This window comes from Xenopus laevis, chromosome 5S, assembly GCF_017654675.1.
Source record: "Xenopus laevis strain J_2021 chromosome 5S, Xenopus_laevis_v10.1, whole genome shotgun sequence".
Taxonomy (NCBI): Eukaryota; Metazoa; Chordata; class Amphibia; order Anura; family Pipidae; genus Xenopus; species Xenopus laevis.
Window position 1 is genome coordinate 81,534,640 of NC_054380.1, and position 25,049 is coordinate 81,559,688.

General features: G+C 36.6%; 1 protein-coding gene across 2 annotated transcripts in view; it reads left to right on the top strand.

Annotated features, from left to right (window-relative positions):
• The window catches only part of khdrbs2.S (KH domain containing, RNA binding, signal transduction associated 2 S homeolog), a 146,118-nt gene that overhangs the window by 117,148 nt on the left and 3,921 nt on the right, over positions 1 to 25,049 (top strand). The window contains exons 8-11 of one of the 2 annotated variants that reach the window (XR_005961591.1): positions 12,188 to 12,246; positions 13,102 to 13,267; positions 15,099 to 15,144; positions 20,840 to 20,950. Coding sequence is in view for 1 of the 2 variants with exons in the window: in XM_018265525.2 (XP_018121014.1) it covers positions 12,188 to 12,246; positions 13,102 to 13,199 (157 nt within the window). In the remaining variant the exon portion in view is untranslated. Of the gene's footprint in view, positions 1 to 12,187; positions 12,247 to 13,101; positions 14,241 to 15,098; positions 15,145 to 20,839; positions 20,951 to 25,049 lie in introns of those variants that run through there. The other variant, XM_018265525.2, reaches the window with a different exon arrangement.

The following is a 25,049-nucleotide window of genomic DNA, read 5'->3' on the forward strand; positions in this document are numbered from 1 at the left end:
TTAGATTCAGTAGAATGTGTACTTTACAAAAATATATGGTTTTGGGTGTAAACATATTTTTCTGTATTTTTACCCCACAAAAAAAGCAGCAAATGTGTTGATTTTTCAGTAGCTGAAGTAAAGTCCTGGATAATTTTGATGCACTAACTTCATATTGGAGTCTCTAAATGCCAAATACTTTGGTATAACCTATGCACAATGGGCATAAAACTGTTCAGTGGACCCCTGGCAATCATATTCAGGGTGCTTTTTCTTGGTACCTTATACAGTGTGGCATATGCGGAGCAGCAAAATAAAACCTTTGAAGTGATTTTTCAGAATTTTGATACATTTTTATAAAAACCGCTATGTTCAGAAAAGCTTTGATGTTTGATAGTTAGGAGTAGATAGACATAGTTACACATTTTGGAATAAGCAGAATGTGTACTTTTAAAAAGTATATGATTTTCTGGGGTAAACCTACTGTTTCAGGATTGTTTGGCCTTGAAATCTAAAGTATGCTGTTTTCTGCCTTAGTGCTTTCAAAATTTGGTAATATAATGCCAGGAGTTTTAGTCCTAAATCTCCCTAAAACTATACATATCTGGTATTGCAATGTTCAAGAGACATGAGGCTTTCCAAATCATTTGGATTTTCATGCGTAAAATAAATATTTTCTGTTATAAATTCATATATTATGAAAAATAGGAATTTTTCTTTTTTTTTTGGTATAAAACGCTATAAATCTTTTTGTAGATGTGGAAATACATGAAACTCAGGCAGATTTAGAAAGCTCAGATTCTCCTGAAAAAAGCAATATATAGTTTTCCTAGGTAAACTAAAGGTTTCCCCTTAGAAAATGCCCCTAAAGTGAGAGAGCACAAAATGTTTCAAAAACGTCTGGGTTTTCGTGTAACCGATATGTCAAATTTTGCTGGCACTTTAAAGAGTTCAAACTTAAAAAAGATTTTTCCTATATACTGTAATAAACTATTGCTTTGTGATAAAGTCACTTGCAAAATAGATAGAAAATAGTAAAAAAAAGAAAAATAGTGATAGGTTGTAGGAAACTGCACATCATTTTAAGCATGAGTGCAGTTCATTTCCACTTGTATACAGTAGACACAGGTACATCTAAATTAGAAACATTTACTCAACCACAGGCTATTTTTCTCCTGAGGAGGCAATATAAACATTTATGTAACAGTAATTTTTGCACAAAAACTGAACACTTTACTCAGCGATGCCAGAATACTTAAACATACTGTAATATCAAGGGTTAAATCATAATGGTAGATGTAGAGAGAATGCCTCAAGTACTGCAATTTTCATCCACATGTTAATTGAAATGCAAATAGAGACAAGCACTTTGCCATATGCAGGCCTGGATTTGTATCGAGGCGAAAAAGGCCCTGGTCTAGGATGGCAAAATATTAGGGGCAGCATGCCATCAGGCCGTTTTCTGGGGAGCACTGGGAATGTGCAGCTCGCAGTGCTCCGGGACATGCGCGCATGCGCTCGAGGGGGGAGGTAGTGTGGGCGGACAATAGGACACATGGCCTAGGGGCGCCTGGCCAGGAAATCCATATGTGCTTTTTATGCTTGAGTTATGTATGGCTTTTGTCTTTCACATTAGCAGAATAAGAAATATTGCATTCTCTTATCAATAAATACTCCCAACAATATTAGGAGCAAAGCTAAAAGGGAAATACATTTCATAATAAAGCACTAGCATGTCATGTAGATATCAATTTTTTTTTGAAAAAAATCTTGTCTAGTATTTTTTTTTATTATTATTATTCATCACTTGCTTCTTTTCTGTTACATGAGTGTCAGTGCTAAATGGTCTGCTTCAGGTATGCTAACAAAATCTCCCAATGGGCATTATGGAGACATTCTTTATTGCAAGCAATTAACCTATTTTATTTCTCTTAACAGGTTTTAGACCCTTTTATTAGCAGGTTCAATCCAATTGTTGCTTTTTATAGTTCAGACTAAGTAAAGGTTAGATAAAAAAAAAAAAAGCAAGTGTTCGTCCCATATTTCATGTACAATCTCTTCTCAGCCAGAAAAGCACTTGTCACAAAGTCATAGATTGTACTTAGTAAAAGAAAAAAGATAACCAAGTACTCAAAAGCCCAGTATTTCGCTTATATGCAATAGCATTCATTTAATATCAAGCTTTCTAGTCCAAACTATTAATAAAAAAAATCATGATTTTGCCCAGACTAAAAACTCTCTTTGTTGTGCATTATTTTTATTTTGATACAAGTCCATATAATTTCTATTTGGTTATATCTCAGAGCCTTGAATGACTTATTATAGGAGTGACCACCAAAACCAGTTTTTAGTATTCCATGGGGATGTGGCAGTCGCATAATACAATGCAAATTATCAGATCAAAGATCTCCAATGATTATAGATGTTAATGCCATATACTAGATTTGCCTACATTTTCTTCTGAATAATATTTTTACTATGTTTAGGTTCAAGACTAGCCAATTCATTGTATTCCTATAAAAAATGTGGTTGAAAATAAAGGGATTTTGTTTTGAATGTGGTTAGATGGATTTTATTTAACTGCCATTTAAAATGTTGTGTAGGCTAGCTTTTAGCACAGAGATAAACCAACTATTGTATTCCTGTATTTGTGAACTGTGAGCTGGCAAAGAGTTTCTGGGATATGTGATTCCTTAACAGTTGGAGTATTATTTTTTATTATATTCATTAAATGGAATGTAAACCCCAAAAATGAATTGATGTACAATTAAAGAGAGTTTTTCTCTGACTCAACTGAGAGTAATCAACCTGAGAAAGTACATATTAAATACATAGACAGTTAGATCGCTGATAGAAACAGCTATTAATCCAAGCATGCTATTAGTAACCTAAAAAATTGCTATCTCAGAAACCATATAAAATTGAAAATGTATGTAAATTGTAAAATTGCTATGAGAAACACTTTGAGTATGTTTACACCTATGCTTATTATTCTAGGGAATGGGGAAAGTGCGTTCTGAGCCCTAGCATCTTACTTTATAACTGATAAAATCATGAATAATTGCTATATATAGTGCTACTGCTATCCTGTGTTACATGGGCAGCGTGTCCCCTCTGAGAGGCTATTAGTTGTATTGTTTTATCACTCTCTCTCTTCACTGTAGTCTCTAAAGTACAGAAAAGCACACTTATTCTATTGTTTCTCATACTAGCTTAATGATTATTCAAAATATTGTTTTTGTTAATGCTGTATTTGAAGTAAAATGTCACTGTTACGGGGGAAAATGTAAGATTTTGTTGTTGCCAATTAGGGATGCACCGAATCCAGGATTCGGTTCGGGATTTGGCCTTTTTCGGGCTGAATCCTTCTGCCTGGCCGAACCGAATCTGAATCCTAATTTGCATATGCAAATTAGGGTTTGGGTTCGGTATTCGGCCGAATCTTTCGCAAAGGATTCGGTGCATCCCTATTGCCAGTACTAATATTTTAATCTGAAGCCATCATGTAGAGATATGATTTTGTTCATCTCTTCTGATGCTTTAAATAAGATTTAGCCAAAGTATCAGCTGCTGTTTCAGGATGTAAGTGTTGCCTTTTACATTGATAACAGTATCAACGATATGTTGTTTATCATACATATAGCTAACATTTTATGAATATATATCAGTTAACTGTAAGTTCTAATTGAATATATTATGCTTGAATATACAGAAAAGTATGCCCCCTGTTTGTTAGAAGATTTCCGGAATAGCCCTGTGCCCTTAAATTGTGCACATGTGCGAGTACACGTGTATGAATGGAATGAGAATATCTTTTCTTCACAATTCTTTATAAAAGCTCAATGTACCTCTTCTTGTTAATTAGAAACATGCCATAGGTTTTTGCTATTAGAGCTATGAAACATGAGAATGAATAAGCATTGAAAATGTAGGCAATTAAGCTGAGAGGGGAGAAATCTGTTGAATACCTTTCTTTATGTTTTTTTTCATATTCCAGTTTTCTGTATTGGATTACAAGGATTTTAATATGGTTTGCTGTCAGTATTGAAATAAAGGATGCATTCTTTAGAACATTTTCTAAAGAAAAACTGCAATTCGTGTAACCCAATATTCAAAGCTAGTGCACTCTTCTGAACTAAATATGATGGGCCTTCAAACGAAACAAACAGTCTGGTAGCTTTTGCAGTGAACAAAAAAAAGCTTCTGCAACAAACATTTCTGAATATATTTAAATGTGAGTGTTACATATTAAATGTGGAAAGTTCAATATTATTGAACTAGCTCTGGAGTATTGATATTTTATTTATTTATTTATTATATATATATATATATATATATATATATATACATAGTTATAGAAATGTAACACCTATTTGGGCTGCATAGCACACAAATAGTTAAACTGTCCAGCTAGCAGTAGAAGCATGGGTTACACGCGACTTCACACAACAGGGTCAGGGCCTTCGCCATGTGGAAGTGTTCCCTCTATGGTGTAGTGCAACTACATCCCCCCAGGCTACTGTGCATACAACAAAAGATGGGCGCCAGGAGGTTCTTGCAGTAAAACAGAAAACGGTTTATTTAACTATGCACGAGGCAAGTGACCACAGGTTTAGTACTCACACAGGAGCTGAGGCAATAGCACATTTCTCACACAGAGCTGCAGCCATTAGGCATTTCTCACAGAGGAAAGGTCTCCATTAGGCATTTGCAGTATTCACACACATTCCCTCCTGGAAGTTGTCAGGAAAGCAGCTTCTACCCTACAGTCCCTCTTCACTGAGGTCCCTGACTGGAGGCAACACACAGAGCCTCTGGGAAGCTACTCCCTTACTGCAAATCCTTGTTGGAGCTTCAGCTGCTCTTTCTCTCTCACCTCTCTGCCTTTCTCTCCTAGAGAGACTATAACAAGTCTGCCCTAGTGTAACTATTCCTCATTCACGGGGTTACCTGGTCCCCGACTTCTTCTTCCAAAGCACATGGGCCTTTCTGGGCCTAGCTGTGCCCAGGCTCCCCTGAGCACACCCAGCTGGATCACCATCCACAGGCCAAAGAGGAAGTGGTCACTCCCTACACACACTATATAGCAGTGTAGCAGGGGAGTGTCATTCTCTCCTGGCAGATCACTCTAAGAAAAAAGGTGGGGGCCTTAAAGCTGCAGGGCAGATTACCCAGTAGGGGTCCCTACATACACCCGGGGGAAAAACCCATTTCGTCCCGACAATGGTTTAAACATCCCCAACATATATCAACTTACAGTACCATCACATCCACTTCTGGTATCCTCTCCTAAGGCATACCTGGTAACAATGGTCACTGTAAAGGAAACACAGCATGCACAATACTGTATCAAACATTTTCAATTGCATAATAAACAGTTGCAGTTGGTCAACTTTATTACACATCAGCAAAAATACTTCTCCCCCTCCCAAGGGTCCACACAGGCCAATCCTTGGGTGCAGAAACACTACTCAGCGAGTAGGTGAAGGCAGAAGAGTTGTGGTGGGGATCAATAGTCCTGAATTAGAACCCACTTAGTCCAGCAGTCCTTCCAGCCACAAAAAACAAGCAAGCAGCACTCTAGGCATCTCACTCTGCAGGAGTCCATAGAAGAGCTGTAGCAAACATCAGAAGAATCCATCCTCCAGGTTCTCCTCTTCCAGATCCATGATCCAGGATCACACATGAGCAGGAAATGGCTCCATCCGGGACATCCATCTTCCTCCCATCCAACTGACATCCGCAGGCCTTCGTGAAATTCGGGGCGAACCTCCAAGCCCGAACCCACGGCCAAATACTTCGAAGGAAATCCATACGATTCGAAGAATTCGTACGTTCCGTTTATCCACTTCGAAAAATTCGTACGATCCATTCGTACACTCCGACAAATTCGTACATCCATTCGTACGATTCAAACAAAACAATGCACAGCCTGGTTTTAGGGAATCGAGCCCCACGTTGGGCGCCAAATGTAACACCTATTTGGGCTGCATAGCACACAAATAGTTAAACTGTCCAGCTAGCAGTAGAAGCATGGGTTACACGCGACTTCACACAACAGGGTCAGGGCCTTCGCCATGTGGAAGTGTTCCCTCTATGGTGTAGTGCAACTACATCCCCCCAGGCTACTGTGCATACAACAAAAGATGGGCGCCAGGAGGTTCTTGCAGTAAAACAGAAAACGGTTTATTTAACTATGCACGAGGCAAGTGACCACAGGTTTAGTACTCACACAGGAGCTGAGGCAATAGCACATTTCTCACACAGAGCTGCAGCCATTAGGCATTTCTCACAGAGGAAAGGTCTCCATTAGGCATTTGCAGTATTCACACACATTCCCTCCTGGAAGTTGTCAGGAAAGCAGCTTCTACCCTACAGTCCCTCTTCACTGAGGTCCCTGACTGGAGGCAACACACAGAGCCTCTGGGAAGCTACTCCCTTACTGCAAATCCTTGTTGGAGCTTCAGCTGCTCTTTCTCTCTCACCTCTCTGCCTTTCTCTCCTAGAGAGACTATAACAAGTCTGCCCTAGTGTAACTATTCCTCATTCACGGGGTTACCTGGTCCCCGACTTCTTCTTCCAAAGCACATGGGCCTTTCTGGGCCTAGCTGTGCCCAGGCTCCCCTGAGCACACCCAGCTGGATCACCATCCACAGGCCAAAGAGGAAGTGGCCACTCCCTACACACACTATATAGCAGTGTAGCAGGGGAGTGTCATTCTCTCCTGGCAGATCACTCTAAGAAAAAAGGTGGGGGCCTTAAAGCTGCAGGGCAGATTACCCAGTAGGGGTCCCTACAGAAATATAGTATGTATATATATATATATATATATATATATATATATATATATATATATATATATTAGTTCAAAGAACTGGCACTCACGATACTGAGGTCATCGATGCCTGGGTGCAGTCCTGGATAAGTATCAAAAACATACAAATTGCTGGTCCCAGCTTATTATTTCAAACGTGGTATCGCTGTAGATTCCTAGGAGCCTGTGCCACACTCCCAACGGTATATGATAAAGTCAGATTATTGGAATAAACAGCTTCAAAGCAGTATTTTCAAACTGCATGTGTTTTTATTAGCAGTGCAACACACTACATGTTTCGGGTAAAACCCTTTTACACTTGAAAAAGGGTTTTACCCGAAACATGTAGTGTGTTGCACTGCTAATAAAAACACATGCAGTTTGAAAATACTGCTTTGAAGCTGTTTATTCCAATAATCTGACTTTGTCCTGGATAAGTAGAATCAATGGAAATGTTAGAGATCGCACTCGCAGGTCTTAAGTGTAATAAAAAGATTTTTATTGTGGACAATCACTGACGTTTCGGCTGATACAACAGCCTTTCTCAAAGTGAAAAGTGTGTCAAACAAACGGAAATAAATACCCAGTGTGGCGGGAACAAAACAATAAAATAATACCGAAGGCAGAGGAAGTGACGTGCAAGTGACAGCATAAGTGAAAATCCTTTGTGTTTTTTTACGTATGTTGATTTTCACTTACTGTATGCTGTCACTTGCACGTCACTTCCTCTGCCTTCGGTATTATTTTTATTATTAGTTTTGTTCCCGCCACACTGAGTATTTATTTCCGTTTGTTTGACACACTTTTCACTTTGAGAAAGGCTGTTGTATCAGCCGAAACGTCAGTGATTGTCCACAATAAAAATCTTTTTATTACACTTAAGACTTGCGAGTGTGATCTCTAACATTTCCATTGAGATATATCACTGATAATAACCTACATATTAAGCTGAATTATATGTTTCTTCTGTCTGCGGTGTGTGACTGGTGCTCTGAAGGAAGACAGACTTTAAATGATTCCAATAATTGTTTCTTTAAATACTACACTGTGGGAAATGATGCTGATGGTTTTTGAGGCATACTAGATTATAACCACATTAATCTGATATGGCATCTGTACTTAAACATGGCTGCTGAATAATCATTCACAAATCTGCATTATTTTCTGGCTCAAATTCATGAACCATTTGCCATTTGTACAAGGTACTATAAGTAAAATTGTGATGATTGGTTCAGATTTAACAATATTTTCCAATCTGAAACAATTCACTTCAGCAAGGAAAACAACCTTCTCCTTACATTTATTTGCATTTTAGGTTGATTCTCATTCATTTGTACTGATTATAAATGTAGTGGGGTTTTAGAGCTCAGTGTGCAGAATGGTGTTCTATTGCTTAAAATAGTCAAACACATTCTGCCAAATTGACAGGGAGGAAAGTATTCCTATCAGGAAAGTGTTTGGTAACTCCGATAAAATGTGCCTGTTGCTGCTGGGTATGTCATGTGTTTCTTTTTCTGAAGCCCTTCTTGTTTCAGCACAAAGGGCTCTGTTCACTGAATGTTGGTAAAAAATGAAATAGACATACCAATTTCTTATTTTATATATATTTTATTAAGGGGCCGATTCACTAACTTCGAGTGAAGGATTCAAAGTAAAAAAACTTCGAATTTCGAAGTGTTTTTTGGGCTACTTCGACCATCGAATGGGCTACTACGACCTTCGACTACGACTTCGAATCAAACTATTAGAACTATTAGAGACCATTCGATAGTCGAAGTACTGTCTCTTTAAGAAAAAACTTCGACCCCCTAGTTCGCCATCTAAAAGCTACCAAACTCAATGTTAGCCTTTGGGGAAGGTCCCCATAGGCTTGGCTAACTTTTTTTTGATCGAAGGATATTCCTTTGCTCGTTGGATTAAAATCCTTCGAATCTTTCGATTAAAAGGATTTTATCGTTCGATCGAAGGATTTTATCGTTCAATCAAAGGAATAATCCTTTGATTGTTCGATCGCACTATTTGCGCTAAAATCCTTCGACTTCGATATTCGAAGTCGAAGGATTTTAATTCCCAGTCGAATATCGAGGGTTAATTAACTCTTGATTTTCGACCCTTTGTGAATCGGCCCCTAAACATTTATGAAACAATATACCTGTGTCATCAAGTTTGAATAATTTGAGCTGTCAAGTTCCATGACAAGAAGACTTTTCGCTTTCAGCCATACCACTGAACTCCATTGTTACATACCAGAAATTGTGTAAAATGGCCAGAGCATTTATTCACACGATCCTAACTGTATCATGGTATGAGTTGCAAGGTACAGTAACCCTTATAGATACAAATAAATATATTTAACCCAACAGAAGATCACTTCATTTGGTTTACAAATTGCTGTCTATGCAATTTAAGAGGGTTCATGCACAGTCTATTTATTGGCAGTATAAACTATTAACACAGTTGAACTTTCTTTGCTTATGCAAGTGGGTTTCTTGTGCAGAAAAGAGACAGGATTTTACTCATCTGAAAAAACACATCAGCAATATCTTTGTATTCATATGACATTAAAATATTCAACAGTCTCTCTCACAGATGAAATTGTAGTCTTCCTGAATACCACAGGGCCTCTCCCAGACTGGACCACTAAAGTGTTAACACTATTACTAGGGTTGCAACCTCACCCCTTTTATACTGGCCACATATTGTATGCACATCCTGCATGGCTAATTAGCAATTAATTTAGATACATAGTGCATGGATGCACAGAAGCCAGTTGAGACTGCAGCATGTATTTAAATGTCTTGCTAATTAGCCATGCAAGATGTGGATTCAATATGTGGCGGTATAAAAGGGGTGGTAACCCTACCAACTCACAATTCAAAAGCAAGGCCACACAGCCTATTTCCAAGTCAGCTTCATTGCCGCACTTTCCAAAACACTGCCTTCCTCCAGGCACAGAACCCTTGGCACTCTCTTTGTCTCAGGCTCCATAGACCTCAAGTTTGAATTCAATATTCAAATTTGAAGTATTTTAATTCGATGGTCGAATTTCGAAGTATTTTTTACTTCGAAATTCGACCCTTGATAAACCTGCCCCAATATATTCATTATTTTAAAAGACTTTAATTTTTTGGTGCTACTGTTCCTTTAAAGGTGAAAGGAAAGTTTAAAACTAAGTAAGCCTTATCAGAAAGGTCCACCTAAATATAACTGGTAAAACATTCTACAGAATAAAGATAGCATTCTATCTTGCACTATTGCAGCTAATCTATTGGCAATAAAATGCCTCCATTGCTTTCCTTCTCCTTTAATACAGGTGATGGGTGAAGAGTTAGGAATGAAAGGCAGGTTAAGGATCCTACATGTGAACTGTGTGTTGCTTGCCTGTTGTTAGGGTTTGTCTTGTGGTGGAGAAGACCCTGCACATTTTTTTAAGGGTTCATATACTCTTCTATCTTCCCACCTCTTTTTATTATTTATATTTTTTTGGTACCATATACCCGAGTATAAGCCGAGTTTTTCAGCATCCAAAATGTGCTTAAAAAGTCTAGCTCGGCTTATACTCGGGTCAGCGGTACCCGACTCGAGTAGCTGAGATTGCAGTCACTTTAAATCATTCCTATACCAACAGTACACTTGGGGAGAGACTGCAATATCCCAAAATGCCCTTTGTTGGTTATATGAAAGAATAACAGTGGGCCCTCTGTTGGTTATATGAAAGAATAACAGTGACTGCAATGTCATACAGTGCCATCTGTTGGTTATATGAAAGAATAACAGTGACTGCAATATCACACAGCGCCATCTGTTGGTTGTATGAAAGAATAACAGTGCGCCCTCTGTTGGTTATATGAAAGATTAACAGTGACTGCAATATCACACAGCGCCCTCTGTTAGTTATATGAAAGAATAACAGTGACTGCAATATCACACAGCGCCATCTGTTGGTTGTATGAAAGAATAACAGTGCGCCCTCTGTTGGTTATATGAAAGAATAACAGTGACTGCAATATTACACAGCGCCATCTGTTGGTTATATGGAAGAATAACAGTGACTGCAATATCACACAGTGCCCTCTGTTGGTTATATGAAAGATTAACAGTGACTGCAATATCACACAGCGCCCTCTGTTGGTTATATGAAAGAATAACAGTGACTGCAATATCACACAGTGCCCTCTGTTGGTTATATGAAGGATTAACAGTGACTGCAATATCACACAGCGCCCTCTGTTGGTTATACGAAAGATTAACAGTGATAGCAATATCAAACAGCACCCTCTGCACATGGTAGTGGGACAGTGGGACAATGCACACAGTAATCCGTTTGGCAATTCTCTGTCACCATCAACTTTGCAATGAAGTCTGGTTGATCGCTTGGGGGGGTCGCTTTGGCAGAATGTGCGCTGCTGGGAGACAGGGCTGTAGTTGTGTCTAGGCTTATACTAGAGTCAATACGTTTTCCCAGTTTTTGTAGGTAAAATTAGGTACCTCGGCTTATACTCGGGTCGGCTTATACTCGAGTATATACGGTACTTAACTCATTCTTCGATGTGACACTGTTCTGACCAAAACTGTTGTTTATTTTTTCTTTTCATATTATTATTATTATTATTATTAACATATTTTGCAGTGCTTCAACAAGAAATAAACTTTGAATAACAAGAAAAAAATATTTTCATTTTCTCTGTAGTAATAAAACAGTAATCAGTATGAATCCATATTTATACAATCCTATTGGGTTTGTTAATTCTTAAAATGATTTGTGGCAGACTTAAAGGGTTGAGATACAAATTGCATTCCAATGTCACTGGTTTTATACTAGCTCTGCATATAAGAAATGCTGTGAAATGTATAAAACATGCATTTCAGCAGAGGTTTAGAACAGGAATCTACCAAGAGCTTATTATGATTGTAGAAAAATCTATGTGATATTTCAAATGATAAAAAGAAAAGACACAGTGACCTACGTTGTTCTCTTGTTCTATAAAGTTTTGTATAAATATGTGTTCGATGTTGTTTTATTTCTCTGTTGTGAGGTCAGGGGGTAGAAGTTTCTCTTTGCTATACATGCTCCATTTTGTGTAAATTAAAAATGCAACTGCAGTTATTTTGAGAGAAGACTCAACAGCTACAAATACAACTGATTGTAAACTATTTATAATTTTTATAATTTGATCATTTTAATCTGTAAACATTTTTATTGAATGCTTTCAATATAATCATTTCTGGGGGAAAAAACATATTCTACAAAAATTCTACTTATAAAGAAAGAACATTTTACTGTGTTATTCATGTTCAGAATCTATGCTATGGCTTTTCCTTTGCATTCTTTGTATTCTTTTTATGACCCTTTTCTTTTTCTTTAAACAATAAATCAATATTTCATTCTCCTAGTGTATCAGAATATTATGACTATGAACATGGAACAAATGAAGAAAGCTACAATCATTATGGTAAGATGTATTTTTGCAAGGCTTGAAGTCAACTCAATTAAACTAATGTGGCATTTGTAAAAAATGAGAGCAATGAGCCATGCACATTTCACAGGTAGAAGAAGCTATACAATAAAAAAATGCCCATTTAATTAAGTCTTTCTGGTTTCTGTACACTCTTTTTGCTCATTCCTATACAGCAGTATTGGTTGTTGTAGAGAAAGGTTGCTGAGTCTGTTTGAACTATTTTAAAATTGCAAACTGCACAGCAGAAATACAGCAAAATCTATTTTTTAAAAAATTACTTTTTATTAGTAAACATAAATTCAATTCATAAAATGTTTACAATTTTGATCACCTCTTCAATATTTACAATCTCTGCTAGATAGAGTGGACAAAAGGGCATTTGAAAAAGCTTTAAGTATTAATCGTGTACCTGAAGAGTTGACTGGAGTCTCATTAGGCGGAGCAGCATCGCTTGCATTTTGCCGTAAATACAAAAGCTCTTGACGCTAGTAGAGGTCAGCATACTGTAGATGTGAATGTAGTGTTAGAAATGTCTGCAGATGAGGCTGAGGTTAAAAAAGCAATGATTGTAATGGGTAATGATTTTCTTTTATTTTTATAAGTGTTTTTCAACTTTGAAGGCAATAAACTCTTTCCCATCTTACCATACATGTTGGTTTTATATATTCCATCAAACAGAGTATAAGCATCAATCAATTCCCTGTATTCATTATATAAACTGCCTATGGAAAATGTTTCCTACTGACAATTAAATAGCTAAGACTATATTCCATACGGAGCATAGATATTTAATATAATTTGTTGGTGAGGGTATGCAATTCTTTAGCTGTTAATCTTATTTCATTGTAGAGCAAGAAGAATGGTCTAAGTCCAGATCCACTTTAAAGGCACCTCTTCAAAGACCAACTAGAGCAGGCTACCGAGAACACCCATATGGCAGATACTGATGGTCTTCAGCATTTTTGTTAAAGACACTTATTAGCCTTTGGCCTCTCCATAAGCAGCAGCAAGACAAGTAATTGTCCATTTTTATCTTGGGGATTGCCCTATGTACTTCTTGAGATTGAGATAACATTGCTGTGACATTGGCTTTAATATTTTCTAATGTGGACTCATACTGTCATTAATCTTGACATGGGATAACATGTATTGGTTGTTGTTCATTGTGGCATAAACGCATGGATGTGTTATCACTTTATTAGGTCTTGATACCTGCAAAACAATGCAAAGCCTGTTTTTTTTTGTGTAGGGTTGCTAAATATGTAATATCATTTTTGGACACAATACAAGTGTAGATAAGATGTTTTAAAATCACTTTTTTAACATAAAATGTTCAGTATTAAGTTTGTAAATTTAATTTAAAATGCTGTTTTAATGGGGTTGGAAAAATAAGCTACAGAATGAATTTAGCAAACGGAATTTGTTCAGTGTTTTAATCTGCATTTGTCAATACAATTACATAAAGGTCAATGTGTAATCTTCTCTAAATAGGAAATCATAATTTGTCAGATATGTTTGCCAAAATTTGTCAATAAAGCTGAAAATTTTTTGTAAGAAATTAAATTTGCAATTACTTGCTTTCTAGCTCTAAATATCTGATGTATTTCCTTTTCTAGGGATGCCTAAAATGTCTCACTTTTAAAACTACAAAATGAACCCAAGCCTGCTATAAGTATTTTGTGTAACATTTTTAAAATGTATTTAATAACGTTTGCTTGTTAAACAATTTAATAATTAACTTCCTAAACTGTTATCTGAATCTCAGGTAGATGCCACTAATGTACAAGTTGCTAATGGGACAATGGACCTAGCATGATAAATTGCATCTAAACTTTACTCTAAGCTTGAGTTTGCTAAACTAAAATTCTGACTTGTCTGTACCACTAGCATGTCTCTCGTGAGAATGTAATGGAGTTAAAAGAGGTAAGAGTATGACTTACCACCATTAGACTGTCCTAATGCCTCGTTCTTCAAACCTGAAATTTCCCCAAATATTAAATATCCTTTTTAACTTGGGAGCATTGTTATTCTGTTTTCACTCTCAGGAGTGGGCTGACTGCATCTGCTTAATAAATTATTTATCTTTTCAATAATCATCAGTGTCACTTCCCCGTTGTTGCTATTTAACTACAACTTCAAAAACTGTATTTGTAATTTTCAGTGCTAAATATCACCAACCTTGAAAGCAGTTTAGAGGGCTGATATTTCTTTTGAGACTATCAGACTTGATGGCTGATGATAATTAAGGAAAATGTCGCAGGATTCAAAGGATGACTAAACGATAAACAGGTAACACTAATAGTAACTCTCTAATTTCCACTATGTAAGAAAATGTTAAATATTCTCACTCACTAAGAAATCTGTAGTTAAAAAAGTAAACCTTCAAGAGAATAACAACTAGGAATAAAGGCAATTAAACAGATTATTAATATTTAACTAGCGTCAAAATGATTCTTCAAGTCTTAACCATTAAGTAAGTAACTAAACAAAACTAAAATTAACCATAATAGTAATGCAACTCTTGTAAATACATCTTATATAACTTAATATCTTCGGGGTATGTAATTGAAAAAAAAACAGACTTCAATGTAGGGGCCCCAAATGATCCATATTCCAAATATTTCCCTTTCCTGCCTTTTTGTCACTGTGATTGGTTTACTTTTTTGATGAGAATAAAATATACATATTTTACTACTGTATAATTAGGTGAATGTATGCCCAATAAAGATTTGCAGCTGGAGTTGCATAATAAGATCTGAATATAAAATTACATTTATTGTGTTTAACAAAGATTTGTCTCTTAAATTGCACCATTTGTATTGTTTAGTAATTTTTTTCTGTTTCAGATGCCCTGTGATCATAAACTGGATGAAATTGAAATTAGAGTTTAAGGTAAGCATAGACCATAACATTACATCAGTAATACATTATATGAAAAATGTTGTTGTTTTTTTAACCAATACATACCCCTTGGGGTAGTTGAAAAGACCTGCAAAGGGCTGTACTTTGTAACATGTTTGTATAAAAATTAGACATTTTTTTTATCAATTAGATTCTCAACACTCTTTTACTATACTTAAGGAATAAAGAAAAAAATTGTTTTAGAGAATCAAGTCAACCATTGAAAAATAATGATTTTAATCAAATATAAACTCTTTTTTGCTGTGTATTTCACTTTTGATATTGGTTTATTGGTATTATTAGTACCTGTGCATTGTAAAGGTGCCTTTCAGTATGACTTTTAAAATACTGGAGATAGTTGTATTCGGCATCTGTTTTACATTCAAGTTTTCAATGAGCCTTATATTGTGACATTTCTATTCTATGTGTACTGTATATTGTGAGTCGGTCCCTAAGCTCAGTCAGTGACAGCAGCACAGAGCATGTGCAGTGAATCAGCAGAAAAGAAGATGGGGAGCTATATTTGGAGACATAGATCTATACTGTTAAAGGGCTGTGGTTGCCTTGGGCTGGTACAGAAGCCCAAAACATAATGTACAACATTTTTAGCTACTTCTTTATTTAAGCTTTAGCTTTGCTTTAAGGAATTCAAATTACTCTTGATGGAAAGTGTAGAAAAGAGTTATATTATTAGTCATATTTTACCCATTTACCTCTAATGAACCATGTTGTTTTTGAGGAAAGCCAAAGGATGCTTTTAATGCTGCCCTACAGAATTTGTATACAAATGAAACAAGATGGTCAACAATTTAAATTACCTCCCCTTGTTTCTCCTTTAGGAGACTAGTAATATGTATTTGTGAATAACGTGCGACTGAATGGCTGAAATAAGCATTTTTAATTCAACCATATCTTCATTGTATTTTATCACACTCTGTATTCTTTGCTAAAGATCAGATCTATTTAGATTTCATAAAGAACCTATACATTGACTTGAGGGGGAAGTTCTAATACATTGGGGACAAAAGGAAAGCTATACTGATGCTCTCCTATTGAGTTTATTGTAATAGGTTCAAATGCATATGAAAAAGCAGTTCCAACAGTCCTCTGCTTGTCTGTGCATAAAATATTTTTTGTGCTACTGCTGTCATTTGCATTTTGCTTCTTTGCACTTTCCGAGAAACAGATAAGAGTGTATTATTGCTTCTACATGGCAGTGACCTCTAATATTGCACCTGTACTGCTCAATTCTGAAGTTATATCTGCACAAGGGTCTCAATACTGCCAGATCCTCATAAGGAAAAAAGGCTCACCCCAAAAATAATGAGGGATTGGTACAAAATATAGTTATACATTCAAATGTTTAAATTGTCATATGCTGATGGATACATAATCTTCCTATATTACAACTATAATTAATGCTAGGTCTCTTACAATTAAACAGTGTGTGCAGTGTTTTTACACATTTGTTTTTTAATTACTAGTCAAAGCAAATGTATTCTACCTGCTAGTAAATGTTTATATTACCTGTCAAAAAGTTTTTTTATATCAAAAGTCATTGTGTATGGTAGTGAAATCGGTAATATTCTTGTAATCCAAAATTGACTACAATAGTGGTTAAGTTGTTGTGGGCCTACAAACGGGGAGATGTGTCATATACCCTCTAGGCTTTCTATTGTAACCTGATAGAGGGCACATAAAACAATATATCAGTGCTCCCTTGCTTTGTAAACTGACTTCATGTAAAGCCTGGCATATAGTATAGCAATGATGAGTGAACTTGTCCAATTTCGCTCACCCGCTCGCAATGGGCATCCGAATAATGTTGACGTGCGATGGTTTTGATGCAAGCGACTCTATTAACACACGTCAAAAATTATTTGATTCTGGTGAATTTTCGACCTGTGGTATTTTATGCTGCTTCAAGAATTTTTTCACCTGTGGCAAAACGCCAAAATCCCCCCGCGAAGTCACGCGAATTTATTCGCCAATCACCAGTCAATGTTTCTAGACCAGTATGGTCCTTCTTTAAGCTAGCAAATGCCACAGAAATAGATGTCTTCTTGCTCCATACAGTGGTAGCATTCATGCCTTGGATGTGTTGTTAACCTGATACCACTGAATCTCCTATACCTTTACTATAGGAAGTGTTAAAAAGGTATTTACACGACTCATGCCATCTCACCCTAACCAGGTTGATTTCTCTGTTTCGCTACTCTCCAAGTCCTACTACATAATTAGTACAGGCAAGAAAAATTAATATGGAGACAGCAGAAGCTTGTGATCATGCAGAAAAATAATATCTCTTCAATGTGGTTCAGAAAAATAAATTAGAAAATGTACAGTTTTACAGTAAATTATGTGTGTATTTACCTTTTGTGTTTATAATTTGCATCCGTAATTTGTTGTTGGGGCAAGAACTTTACAGCAGTAATGATCTAAGCTTACAAAACCCTTTTTAAGTGAGAAGAAATGTATTTTATAGTGAATAAAATCTACCAAGTACTTTCTTTCTCTCTAAGGATGCTTAAGAAAGTAGGACCCCTTAGAAGATTTAACCCTAATCAGATTTAAAAAAAAAAAAAACTCAGTTCCTCTTAAACCTACATTTTCAGTATTTTGTAGTGTAACAAAACACCTTATATGTTAAAGTGTTCTGTAATAGTTAAATTATATCACACTAGCATAATCTCATTCTGCCAAATTCAATAAAATAAGATGTTAATTTATTTTAATGGTGGTTATAAATCAAAGGACTTAGATAAGCTACACTGTATGATTAATATATTCATCAGAATCAGACATAAAGGAAGCAATGTTAATCCTGTTGTATTGCTTCCATATATGACTGCAAATTACTTAAAGACACTGGGGGTCATGTATAAAGTTCGCACAGAGCATTTTTATTCTGAAATGGTTGTACTGAATGTTTTTTCCTGAATGCTAAATTATAGCACTGCTGTGCCTGTCTTTACATTTTTTGCAAATTTGCATTGCGCATAAATATTTGCAAATGAGATGGGTGAGCATGAGTGTGCGCACATTTTTGCTCTGGTGGAAATTCACAGTGCGAAAAAAAATTCACAATTCTGGTTGCACTTTAAATACATTGCTATTATCCAGCTTTATACATTTAACCATGTGCAGGGCAAATATATTCACTGTGCAAACCATCCTGCACTGCTCAAAGTTTTTGCCCATTATAATCATATTGGCAAAATATTCTGCATACTTCATAACTTGTGAGATGTCTGCCATACCAATCCACAGGATCATTAAAGAATGTATATTAATACCTGGAATTGTAAACACAGTCCTAAATTAATATAAAATACCCCAAAACACATAGGAAAATGCAATTTCCTTGTATAATATGTTACACACAGATAAATACAGTGCCAATAAATATGGTACCAGTTCCATGTATAATTCCCCTAGAACCCATGACAGGATAGATGCAGTGACAATTTTGTTTATTATACTTGAGAACTCCTTGAAGAGTAAATACAGTGCCAATTCCGTGTTTAAGGACATCAGGACACATGACAGTAAATACAGTGCCAGTTGATTCTGGCAATATATCATAAGCTCTAGTAAATCATAGACTCGTACATAGGCAGGTGCACAAACACATTCAGATATACTAAGTTACTTAAACAGAAACACACAAGTTCTCACATACCGTACTTAGCCAGGCACCTGCACATACTTTGGGATGCACAGTTATACAAAGACAAAGGAATAACAAGATACATTGAATGCCCTATCCAGTTTCCCCAACACTGCTTCTGTTTCTTTCTGCCCCTGGTGCTCTGGTTTATGTGACCAGGATTCCTTGACCAAACAGATTCAAGGCATGTGGACATCAGAGTTTCTACAGACCAGCTGCCACTTACCATTCTCCCTATTTGCCCCAAGAAAGAAGAAAACAGAGCAGTCCAGGATGGATGTGAATGGTCACAGTTGTTTTAATGTTGTAATCAAATTGAAAACTACAGACTTATAAAATAAAAACAATGATCTAATGAATAATATTCCACAGGAATATTTACTAAAGGCCAAAGTAGCCATCGCTAGCGAAAAGTTACCAGAAATACCATCCGCAGGGACATTGCCAATTTACTAACAGGTGTAGGGGACAATTCGCTAGTGAAAGAGAGCATTGCTACCACAGTTTTGCGCCCTTTCACCAGGTGCGTTTTTGCTCATGCAAACCATCGCAAATTGTGTGAACATTACCACTTTGGCTAGAGTTTTCTTCGCCAGCTTAGACCTGGTGAACTGATCAGATAAAGCTACATCCTCCTCCAATCTTATGTCAGTGACATCATATCCTGTTATGTCATAACAATTATAAAAAAATGTTGGCGTTTTTTCATATTTTAAAGCACGATTGTCTTTGAAAGTTGTAACTTTTGCAAATTTTTGTTTTAACTTTTTTTTTTACCATTTAAGGGGCATGCCATATTTGTTTTAGGGAGGGCTCATGTCTAGGGCATTAGAGGATCTCTTTTGTCTTTATTTTTCTTCCTTGAACATTTTTAATAATAAGTGGCCACTTCCAGCAATTTCCTCAACATCACTAATAAAGACATATGTATGACCTATATGTACCCACCCTATTCAAATTGACCTAAGCGTAAGTGTACTAATGAAGTTTTGCTAGGCAGAAATGAGTGTTAGTGAAAGTTCTCTATGAAATGAATTAGTGCTAGCCAGCATTTGGCTGCCAAGACGTCATTTTGCATTTTAGTAAATTAGTATATGTGCTGCAAATTTACATCTAACGAAGTGGGGCAAAGTGTGGCGGAGCTTTCACAAGCGAAAATTCACCCTTTAGTAAATTTGCCCCCAAGTCTTCAGAGGCCTTTATTAAAATATGCCTGTTCTTCTATAAGGCAAGTGTTCATAACGAGTGATTCATTTGTTGCAGGCCAGTTGCATGTGTATGTGGAAGACCTGGAAGTAATACAGTATCTCATCAAAGCAGGTGGCAATTGCATTTATGACCTGTTTACACCTTACCCCTTACGTACAGTGCTATATTTAGGTCCAGTGCCTCCCTAGACACTGGACCTCATTGTGTCCTCTATTGGGGAAGTAACGTGTATGTATGACGTCACTTTCACCAAGGAGCACAAAAAGTGCATTCCTACTCCCTCACCCCCCAGATGGGGAAATGTTTTACTTTTATTAAAGAAACATTTTAATTTATTTTATTGGCAACAAAGGGCTGCCCTCTTACTTTTGCTGCCCTAGGCACAAGCCGTGTGTGTGTACAGTATATATATTTGGCCCTGCTTATGCAGCAAAGCAGATGCAACCAGAGTTTAAGTGCATGTTGCTAGTATAGAGTAATAGATGCAACATTGTGTTTTGTACTGCACCTTTTGTTGGTAAATTAGCCCTTATGCATAGTAATTATTTAATTTTCCCTTATTGTAGAGTGGACTTTATTGTAATGCTGATTGTGGTTAATACGGGTAGCAAAATATTTAAAGCTAATGGCACACAGGTTCAAAAATGCCCTTCATTAACTTGAGTTGAAATCACCATGTGCAAATTAATGTGCCATTACCCTAAGTGACCTGTCCCCTGAGTGAAGTGATAATAAAGTAATGCATTTGTAGACCATTAGCATAGCATTAGCAACATTTTCTAATCCATATTATCCATATTACTGCAGATAATCCTTGATTGTTTATGAATATCTTGAATGTAGAGAAATGAGGATCCGCTGTGGAAAAAAACAAAATCACAACCAAAGAATGTCTTCTTAAGCAATACTGAGGATAAGGTAAATAGCACTTCTTGACAAAAGAAAGCTTTTCTGTTATGCAATTGATCAGACTATAAGAATGTATGCAATGACTATATGTCTTTGTCTCACTTCAAAAAGTCTGTGTCCCGTATTTAAGATTCAATTATCATTAGTAGGACAGACTGCAGCCGCTTCTTTCAGTTTTATCTAAAATAAAGTTTCAGATTTCATTTTGCAGATTTTGACATACATTGATATTTTACTGAGAATAATAAGGTATACATAAAATACAAGGTACTTGGTATAAACTGGTCATGAACAATGTTTTCCTTTGTTGATTCAATTTTACACGTTTATCAGTGGAAGGGCAGCCAAATAACACTGAATTTGTGACTGTAACTTTTAACATTCAAGCTTAAACAATATTAATTTGAACCATACAATGGCTTTGCATTTAAAGTATGATCTTGTCATAGAGTAACTAAGAAGATAAAATATATATAATGGTAATCTTAGCTAAGAGTCTTAACAATTGTGAAAAAGTCAAAAAGAGCAAGGAGGAGAGCAGTGGCATAACTACTGTGCGCTGGGATCCCCTGCCAAAAAAATCTTCCCTGGGCAACCTTGGGGTCTGCTTTTGGTAGGGAGTGAATTGCTGAAAAGGGTGCACTTCTATATAATAGGCTTTTATGAACACAATGAGATCCCTGTAGCAAGAAGCAATTTTGGATGGGAAACAATTTGGGTAAAACTCCAAGCGCTTTTGACCAGATTTTGTAGGTCAGATTTTATCTGATCATGCCATGCAACACCACACAACAGAGCAAGATTTTGTAGCATGCTACAAAATCTGATCCCCCCTATAGCTAGGATGTAAAGTCGAAGCAGATAAAGTGGGAGGAGTCTTTTGTTCATGTGTTTACATCCAACAGTCAATATATTTCAGTGAAAAAAATTAAGTCTTTCCGACACCATCAATATATATCTTGTCGGATGAAGACACAGGATGAAGCGTTCACATCCGACAGTTGTTTTGTGTCAGCTGGAATTTTACATGTAATTTAAGCATCAGGTTTTTGCGTCAGTCCTATTATATTTTGATCCACACCACTATATCCAACTTGTCAGATGTGTATTGTGGATCCAACACCATCCATCTAAATTGCTTGTGGAGTTTAGCCCCAGAATAATAATTATCAAGAAGCAAATGGTTGCCGTATTATTTTAAACAAATAGTTATCAGGTAGTTAGCTTACTGAGCTGGAAGGATTAAAGGGGACCTGTCACCCTAAGAAATAATTCCAAATTCTTTTCTAGCATGTTAGCTGAGCAAAATAAACTTTACTTACACCATATTTATTATTTACATTTTGTTTCCATCAGTCTTGGAATTACACTATTACAGCAAGCAGGCAGAAGCCATTTTGTGGACACTGTTATAAAGATAAATTGCGTATCACCCCACAATCTTGTGTACGCATAGATGTGACCGCGATTTTTTAACCTGCTCAATCGCCAGATGTTGAACGGCGGAAACCTGTCGGATGGCCCCACACACGGGCCAATAAGCTGCTGATTTGGTCCGTCGGCAGTTTTTATTGGCCCGTGTATGGGGGCCTTAAGGCATAAAGGGGGGCAGCTAATATTTCAGATATTTAAACACAGGTATGGATGTTTTAATAAAAAAAGAATTTGTGTTTCATGTTAAATTTGCAAAGGATTATACAGCTTTTTATGTGTAGGTGACAGGTCCACTTTAAGCTCCCAGTAGCAGCGAGCTGAGTGTAGACTAGCTGACTTAATGAATCAACACTTTCAATGCTTAGTCACACAGAACACAACATGAAATGGTTAGTCACACAGAAAACAACTAATTCTGATACATCTGCAACAAGTAACAAATGACTGGAGAACTCTAGGTAAATACAACAGGTTCAACAGAAAATAAAGACTTGCCAGAGCAGCGTAGCAGCAGGGAGATAAAACAGAAAGGTGATTTTGAATGCAGCAGCACACACAAGCTGGGACACACACAACTCACAAATAGCAACGTGCCAAAACAGTAACTAAGGCAGAATCAGGAATCAGATTCAGTAACTAGAAATCTCTCAATATACTTAAACAAAGTCTATAGGACACTAATCCACTTCCCACTCTCTTCACAACCTGTAGCTCAGGCAGTGTGATCAGCTGACCAAGGGATATTTATATCTTCCCCTTAATGCTGATTGGTTACCACTCTTTTTTAGTAAAAAAAAAAAAAAAAACAAGGTCTACACACACACGTGTGACAGTGAAATTCTCTAATGAAGATAGAATTTCATGAAGAGGGCATAATCAAATATAACCACCAAGGCAGCACGTCTGGGAAAGGGCAAGTTGTTGCTGAAATGAGGTTTCTGGTATATTATGGATTTTGGGGTTGCAGAATAATTTGTGTTTTCAATAAATGCTATTTTAAAGAGAACTAAAGCTTCACTAATGAAGTAGGCTAGAAATGGTGTACATTGTTTTCAGCTTCTATACTAGCCCAAGACACCACAGCCCTTTAGTAATAAAGACATGTGTCTCCAAAGATGCCCCAGTAGCTCCCCATCTTCTTTTCTGTTGATTCACTGCACATGCTCTGTGCTGCTGTCACTTACTGAGCTTAGGGACTCACTCACAATATACAGTACACATAGAATATAAATGTAATTAATACAGATATTTACTACATGGCAGCACAGAAACCAGTGCAACTAGCATCAGAGTTTAATAATAAGCTCTGTAGCATCAGTTTATATTACAGGCCAACCTCATTTTCTGCTTGATCATTTGTGACGACCCCTAAGCTTAGCTTCCCAACAGCTGCTCAGAGCCCATTGTCGAGTATTGCAAACACTTTCCAAGATGGTGATTCACTGTGACAAGTTTGAAGTCCTGGATCATTACTGCTATTGAGAAGCTGAAACTTTAGGCTGCTGCAATAAATGATGCATATAAAATTAGGTATTTTTAGCCATATTCATTTGTAGGGTTTAGTACTCCTTTAATGTAACACTGGAACACTCCTGACAAAATCACCTGAATGCAGACATCCAAATTGAAATTTGGAGGGTGTTAGCAACACTCTGCTGGCATTTTTAGTTATAGACATTGTTTAAGTAGGGACAATTAAATGGAGATTTATAGCTCAATATAATATAATACAGAGACCTGAGCATAGAGACTACGGGCATAACATGTAATTTATATTAACTTAGTATATGTAACTGCACTCTGTCTCGTGGTATTGTACAAAAAGCACAAACATCACATTCATTTTAAACATCTTTTCTGTAAGACATAAATACCTGGGTATTGGGAAGAGTATACTTCTCTGGTTTTATTATAGTAGATCCAAGAAAAATATTCCAGGCCGCCCTCCAGATAAATATAAAGATGTATGATTTATTGTGTCATAGTGGGTAACAACATCGCATACCTCTTTATATTTATCCGGAGTGCCGCCTGCAATATTTTTCTTGGATCTACTACAGTTGGAACACAGGTGGTTGAGCACATGGAGACTGTAGAGCCGATTGGAAGGACTGATGCGGTGGGGTGAGTCATGAGCGGTCACATTTCCATTGACTGTCCTTTGATTTTATTAGGCAAGAGAAATTACCAACGAGATCCCTGCTTACCAGCATCAGTCATCTTTCTGTGGTGTTACATACAGTGATTACAGTGTCATTTTGGCTTCATGTTATTGCTCTGTAATCAGACAGCTCCAGATCTCTTTGCATAGTCTTACATTTCTTACATGCTATTTTATAGCTAATTATGTGCAGTACAATTTCTATGCATTCTTGCTCCTGCAATCTAAATGTAGCAAATCATAAGAAGTAAATCTATAACGGCACTTCAAGCAAGTTACATACAGTTGTTTCTGGAGGAGGTACGTGCTGGGTTGTATAAAAAAAATCCTTTCAGCTGTATGTGTTAAATACTTAGAAAGGGTTAGCTTTTCCTTTTTTTTCCTCCTTGCAAATTATTGTTATCCTGACAGCAAATGACTAACTTATGGCTTATTTAGAAATTTAGAGATTTTCTGCTACAACAAATAACATTTGATGAATGACATTTTACTTTCATGCCCAGAATGTTATTT